The 7,663-nt window shown below is 46.7% G+C and overlaps 1 protein-coding gene across 1 annotated transcript in view; it reads right to left on the reverse strand.

Moving 5' to 3' along the window:
* Positions 1-5,600: 5,600 nt before the first annotated feature.
* Positions 5,601-7,663, reverse strand: part of LOC144892370 (CCAAT/enhancer-binding protein beta-like) — a 4,048-nt gene continuing 1,985 nt past the window's right edge. The window contains exon 2 of the mRNA XM_078778694.1: positions 5,601-6,961. Coding sequence (XP_078634820.1) covers positions 6,458-6,961 — 504 coding nt within the window. The 3' untranslated portion in view covers positions 5,601-6,457. The remainder of the gene's footprint in view (positions 6,962-7,663) is intronic.

Consider the following 7,663-nt stretch of genomic DNA (forward strand, 5'->3'; position numbering starts at 1 on the left):
AGAAGAGATCATTATGTGGGGATGTGATGTCGATTCACATGATGTACAAGGGGATTATAAACCAAGGTGGTAAACTGGTAAAGGTAAATTGAAGATAAAGTCAGATCAAACCAACATGAGACCAAGTTGCAATAGTTATTTTACTCAATGAGTGGTTACTATGTCTGGAATAGAGTCATGGAAGCATAGACATTAATTGGTTTTGGAAAAAATGAGATAATTATTGTACCGAAAGTAACAAAAATCGATGGGTGTGTAGCTGGGTATATGTATGTTGGACTGGTAGCGATGTATGGATGGATGTGTCTTTATGCCCCTTTTCCCCCCAATGCCATATTCTGCCCCCATCCAATCCCATACTGCACCCCCCATATTCTCTTGCATCTCTCATACACCAATACTTTTTCTGCTCCCCCACCCTCCCTCCAAACCTCCACCCATTTTCTCACAAAAAGGTTCTTACAGACCGTGCGGGTGTCCGCACCCTCATCCTAGGCGGAAACGTAACCGCACAGAATTCCACCGATGGGGTGGGTACGAGTGTGTTGTAGTCTCGGGATGGAGAACATACCGTGAGCTGTTTCCGGAGAAATATTGCCTTTTATGAATCTCGCTTCCTTTTGTTTGCGAGCATTTTATGTAGTTGAGTCCTTGCACAGTTGTTACGCCTGAGGCGTGTTGTCGGTGGCCGCCTTGACAGATTCGAGTGAATAGCCCAAGGCACATGTGCATTTCCAAAAATACAGTGGTGTGCATTTTTTTAAATCTCACTGCACACCACAAACCAGTAGACTGATGGGAGACTTAATGTCAGTGGTTTAAGACTTGTTATTTCACAAGAAGTTAGGAATGAGAATTAAAAAAAACAAAGACTAAGCCGTCAGCATTGTTCTTTTGTTCCATTGTTCCATAATTTCGACCCTTTAAGCTCAGTACCCCTAGCCTTGATTATTCTAGATGGTATGTAGCGTTATTTACTAAGTTTGTGTCTTGGTGTTCATCTGTTCCTTGTCCATTGCTGTGCCCGGTATGAGGGAAGGAACCTGCAGATAATCATGCCGGTGCCAGTCTGTTGCGTCGTCGGAACAGTTGCAGAGCCTCACGCCAGTGAGGACACCAGGAAGCAATTAATGCTGTTATGATCCAGCTTTACAATCATCCAGAGTGATGAAATAAAGTAACGTAACTTATCCTCACTCCCACGGGCTGTGCTTAGTGTGCGGGTCCATTGTTACAAAATCAGGTTAGAGCTGGGAGAAGATGAACGAAGAGATGAATCTTGATGTTTTGTCACTCCCGGTCAATGCATCCCTGGGTAAAGCTAGATTTTGGGTCCAATATCTAGTCTGGGATAGGCCGAGACAGGCGCAGAGAGCAGACGGACTGGGTACGGTCGACCATCGAAGGAGCCAAGGCTCTCTGGCCTCTGGCAAGGTCGCCTCTCCATCCTGGCACGCCACTTGAAGACACCAGGAGAGCAGCAATCCCACATGGAGGTTCAAGTCCGGGCCCAATCTTTGAGCATTACTGGACACCACGAGTAGCCTTACCTAGCACATACCTGTGCCTGGGGGTGTCGTTGCCTAGCACCCAGCGTTCCGATACATCCCCTCGGAGGAACCATTTGGAAAAGCCCCCCCATTTCCTCCCTCGTCTCCTTGCTGAATGCTCTAGTCTTCAGTCCGCATCTGCAACCTGCTTATTGTGGCCAATAGCTCCAGAATGAACGCAGCTCCCGCTAATAATCTATCCCACTGCATAAAAACAGACTTTTTGGAACGCTGGCCGTTTTCTTTCCAACCAATCATCATGCAACTTTGTTAAAACAATTCTTCATAGGTGGGCGCTCCTTTCTTGAAAAGTTTCGTGTCAATCGGTCAAGCGGTTGCAGAATGAAAAATTGAGGGCATAAGAAAAAAAAAAAAGGGTGACTTTCGGCCGACGTTTCACACCATGGTCGAGGATGGTTGTCACACCTATTACCAGTTGTGAGTTGAGTGACTACTGGACGGGATTCCACTAAATACCAGGATTGTAGTTTGAGTATGGTTTAATAAAGTAGTTTCTGTCTGCGTATGGCCAGGTGTACCGGGTTGAACATCACATGGGATGGATGGGGGCGTCATTGCAAGGGCTAATCCGCTCGGATGTTCTTACGATTGCGTCGCAACGAGCGGGGCATCGGGACAATTTGGGGGCCGTGGTCCACCTTCCCACGAGACGGTCAAATTAACTTGCGGGACTGTGCAGCACCCCGAGCTCGCAACAAAGACATCTGCGGCATCCCGTCTGTCTTAATATGAGAGAGAGAGAGAGAGAGAGAGAGAGAGAGAGAGAGAGAGACAAGAAAGAGAGAGAGAAAGAAAGAGGGGAGAGAGAGGGGAGAGAGAGAGAGACAAGAGAGACAGAGAGAGAGACAAGAGAGAGAGACAAGAGAGAGAGAGACAAGAGAGAGAGAGACAAGAGAGAGAGAGAAAGAAAGAGGGGAGAGAGAGAGAGACAAGAGAGAGAGACAAGAGAGAGAGAGAGAGACGAGAGAGAGACAGAGACAGGAGAGAGACAAGAGAGAGAGATAGGAGAGAGACAAGAGAGAGAGAAGAGAGACAAGAGAGAGAGAAGAGAGACAAGAGAGAGAGAAGAGAGACAAGAGAGAGAGATAGGAGAGAGACAAGAGAGAGAGAAGAGAGACGAGAGAGAGAAGAGAGACAAGAGAGAGAAGAGAGACAAGAGAGAGAGAGAGAGAGAGAGAGACAAGAAAGAGAGAGAGAAAGAAAGAGGGGAGAGAGAGGGGAGAGAGAGAGACAAGAGAGACAGAGAGAGAGACAAGAGAGAGAGACAAGAGAGAGAGACAAGAGAGAGAGAGACAAGAGAGAGATGAGAGAGACAGAGACAGGAGAGAGACAAGAGAGAGATAGGAGAGAGACAAGAGAGAGAGAAGAGAGACAAGAGAGAGAGAAGAGACAAGAGAGAGAGAAGAGAGACAAGAGAGAGAGAAGAGAGACAAGAGAGAGACAAAGACGAAGTGAGGGGAGACAAGAGAGACAAGAGAGAGAGACAAGAGAGAGAGACGAGAGAGAGAGAGAGAGAGAGAGAAGAGAGAGAGAGAGACAAGAGAGAGAGGCAAGAGAGAGGCAAGAGAGAGACAAGAGAGAGAGACAAGAGAGAGAGAGAGAGACAAGAGAGAGAGACAAGAGAGAGAGACAAGAGAGAGACAAGAGAAAGAGAGAGAGACAAGAGAGAGACAAGAGAAAGAGAGAGAGAGAGAAGAGAGAGAGACAAGAGAGAGAGAGACAAGAGAGAGAGAGAGACAAGAGAGAGAGACAAGAGAGAGACAAGAGAAAGAGAGAGAGACAAGAGAGAGACAAGAGAAAGAGAGAGAGAGAGAAGAGAGAGACAAGAGAGAGAGAGACAAGAGAGAGAGAGGCAAGAGAGAGAGACAAGAGAGAGAGACAAGAGAGAGAGGCAAGAGAGAGAGGCAAGAGAGTGAGAGAGAGGCAAGAGAGAGGCAAGAGAGAGAGAGAGGCAAGAGACGAGAGAGAGAGAGACAAGAGAGAGAGACAAGAGAGAGAGAGAGACAAGAGAGAGAGACAAGAGAGAGACAAGAGAAAGAGAGACAAGAGAGAGAGAGAGAGAAGAGAGAGAGACAAGAGAGAGAGAGACAAGAGAGAGAGAGACAAGAGAGAGAGAGAGAGACAAGAGAGAGAGGCAAGAGAGAGAGGCAAGAGAGAGAGGCAAGAGAGAGAGGCAAGAGAGAGAGAGACAAGAGAGAGAGGCAAGAGAGAGAGACAAGAGAGAGAGAGGCAAGAGAGAGACAAGAGAGAGAGGCAAGAGAGAGAGACAAGAGAGAGAGGCAAGAGAGAGACGAGAGAGAGACAAGAGAGAGACAAGAGAGAGAGGCAAGAGAGAGACAAGAGAGAGAGACAAGAGAGAGAGACAAGAGAGAGAGGCAAGAGAGAGAGGCAAGAGAGAGAGGCAAGAGATAGAGACAAGAGAGAGAGACAAGAGAGAGAGGCAAGAGAGAGACAAGAGAGAGAGGCGAGAGAGAGACAAGAGAGAGACAAGAGAGAGAGAGAGAGACAAGAGAGAGACAAGAGAGACAAGAGAGAGAGGCGAGAGAGAGAGGCAAGAGAGAGAGGCAAGAGAGAGGCAAGAGAGAGAAAAGAGAGAGAGACAAGAGAGAGAGAGAGAGAAGAGAGAGAGAGAAGAGAGAGAGACAAGAGAGAGAGAGGCAAGAGAGAGAGAGGCAAGAGAGAGAGAGGCAAGAGAGAGAGAGGCAAGAGAGAGAGAGGCAAGAGAGAGAGGCAAGAGAGAGAGGCAAGAGAGAGAGAGACAAGAGAGAGAGAGAGAGGCAAGAGAGAGAGAGAGAGACAAGAGAGAGAGAGAGAGAGAGACAAGAGAGAGAGAGAGAGAGAGAGACAAGAGAGAGAGGCAAGAGAGAGAGGCAAGAGAGAGAGGCAAGAGAGAGAGGCAAGAGAGAGAGGCAAGAGAGAGAGGCAAGAGAGAGAGAGAGAGAGAGAGAGAGAGGCAAGAGAGAGAGAGGCAAGAGAGAGAGAGAGACAGAGAGAGGCAAGAGAGAGGCAGACAAGAGAGAGAGGCAAGAGAGAGAGGCAAGAGAGAGAGAGAGAGACAAGAGAGAGACAAGAGAGAGACAAGAGAGAGACAAGAGAGAGAGAGAGAGAGGGAGAGAGAGAGAGAGAGAGGCAAGAGAGAGAGGCAAGAGAGAGAGAGAGAGACAAGAGAGAGACAAGAGAGAGAGAGAGGCAAGAGAGAGAGAGAGAGACAAGAGAGAGAGGCAAGAGAGAGAGAGAGAGAGACAAGAGAGAGAGGCAAGAGAGAGAGAGGCAGACAAGAGAGAGAGGCAAGAGAGAGAGGCAAGAGAGAGAGAGAGAGGCAAGAGAGACAAGAGAGAGAGAGAGAGAGACAAGAGAGAGAGAGAGGCAAGAGAGAGAGGCAAGAGAGAGAGAGAGGCAAGAGAGAGAGGCAAGAGAGAGAGAGAGAGAGAGAGAGAGAGAGAGAGAGAGAGAGAGAGAGAGACAAGAGAGAGAGAGAGAGAGAGAGACAAGAGAGAGAGAGAGAGAGACAAGAGAGAGAGAGAGACAAGAGAGAGAGAGAGAGAGAGACAAGAGAGAGAGAGAGAGAGAGAGAGAGAGAGAGACAAGAGAGAGAGAGAGAGAGAGGCCTCCACAAGGAAATACCATGGAACACCAGTCAAAAGGAGCAGCGTGCAATGGTCACGTGGTTTTGCACAAGTTCATTCTGAGGTCGGTCTTGGCCAGTGCTGTTTCTGCCATCTTGGATTCATCATCAGGACGAAAGTAGTTGAACCGCACAAACACAAGACTATCTCGATCTTTCCTGAGAGTTGCCCGAGGATAGGGCACAGTCTTTTGCTTTTCCAATTTGTACTCAAACTGCCACACCTTCATGCCCACGTGTTTGAGCCAAGGACACAATGTACCGCTTCAAGAGAAAGGCATTTTACAACATGTTGCGGTTTACCCGATCAGGTAAATACCCATCGGCCCTCTCTTGAAGCCATGCCCTCACACCAAGCTTTCTGTGGAGCATCGACACTTTCAAAATAACACAAAACACAAAGCAAAAGGGCAATAAATCAGATTTATTTTACTTCAAAAAAATATTATACTCCCCAACTCAAATCATTAGTTAATTACAGATTGCACATACGCATATAAACAGCCATTTGTTCTCCTTCCCTCACTTATCTCCAAACCCTGGGGTGAATGCAATACCAAGGAAGGTAGCATTGCCTTTCTGAAGTACGAGAACTAGGCCCATTCTCTTGGCGGAAAGGTTCCAGGTTTCAGTGGGCATATTGTTTGACCACGCCCATGTTACCTGTCAGTAAGAATGAGCGTCGCCTCTTGCACACACTTGGTGGGCCTATTTCAATTTCTTTATCCTAACATTGCCTCTGCCCCATTCCAGCATACAAACAAAATTCAACATAGCAGGTAAGCCAAATTCTACCCGTCCTACCCCATCCCCAAATAAAAATAGTTCACTTTACTCCTACTAATACTGTAATGCTTACAGTAATGCACACCGAATGAAGGTCACAGCAAAGGCTCAGGACACAGGTACCACCTTTTCGGTGTGCAAGGGAGCATATGACAGCAGCTCGGTGCTTTAACCTCGATTAGGGTTCAGGTTTAGAACTCCGCCAAGACCATAAAGTACCCAAACGACAGCGGACTGGTTAAGGCTGCTTACACAAACACAGTGAAATCGAGTAAGAAAAACAAAGCTGTATCTGTACAGCTCGGTATTACAAAGTTCTACCCAAAAAGGTAGTGTGTAATGTTGGCAGAGCTTGAATCAACGACCAATCACAGTCAGTCTCGCGGTCTTCAATATGGCAAAAACGATTGGTGTTGATGTCAGCAAATGAGAGCCAAGGCTGCGGACCAAAGGAGCAACGTTAGTCCACACGGACTCAGGAACGAGCACAGGGGGGAGCGTTACCCACTGCGTGCATGAGCACCGATTCGGGGACCTGCCGCAGGACGTTACGAAGCTCGGCCAACTCCCGGAGCAGCTGCCCGACTCTACGCTGCAATCTGTCATTCTCAGCCGTCAACTCGATGACGCGCTGCTGGGTCTCCATCGACCTCAGCTTGGCCTTGTCACGGCTCCGACGAACCGCCAGGTTGTTCCGCTCGCGCCGTGCACGATACTCCTCACTCATCCGGTCAGGCGTCGATTTGCGAACGCGCACCTTCCCTGGAGGCAGGTAATGGCCCGAAGTCGCCTGGAATTGCCTCGGGCTTGCACCTGTGCAAGGCTCACTAGCTTCGGCCAATAAGTGCTCCTCTCTCTTCACATCGGGCGAGCTGTCGTAAAACAGGCCCGTTGGACTGCTGGCATTCCGCGGTGGCAAACCACATGGGAAGGGTGGAGCTGATGACAGTGGAAATGGCATGCTTTGCCTGGGTTGAGACTGTGGTTGGGATGATGAAATGGGAATGGGATTGGGAGGGGCATGGATGGGAGAGAAAGAAAGGAGGGGGATTGATTGAGGGTCAACATTTGCATTTGTTGCTTTACTGGTGAATCATTAATGGTACAAAAAATATATGGAAGAGGGAAGGGTGGGGAGGGAGGGGGTTGGTGTAGGTTCAAGTCATGGAGTTCTGGGTACAGCATCACCATGAATACCCATCCCTCAGATACAGGTATGCCATGTAAAAGACTGCAAGCAAAAATGTACGATTTAATCTATATGTGATGTCATTTATGGCACCTTACAGACCTCAAATCCACAACTTACAGATAATCAGTCACATACCCACCCCTGCATACCCTTTCCAGCCCAATCCAGATGCAGGACTGTTAGCTAAAAACCGGGTACAATATGTGTTTATTTACATTATATATATATACATTTACATTATATATATATTATATATATATATCTATATATATATATATATATATATATATATATATATATATATATATATCTATCTATCTATATATATATATATATATACACATAAAAATAAAAAATATATATATATGTATATATAGAGAGAGAATATATATATATATATATATATATATATATATATATATATATGTATATATATATATATATATAAAATACACATAAATACATACATAATATCAACAAATAGATATA

This window comes from Myxine glutinosa, chromosome 5 (genome assembly GCF_964187855.1).
Source record: "Myxine glutinosa chromosome 5, kmMyxGlut1.1, whole genome shotgun sequence".
NCBI classification, from domain to species: domain Eukaryota; kingdom Metazoa; phylum Chordata; class Myxini; order Myxiniformes; family Myxinidae; genus Myxine; species Myxine glutinosa.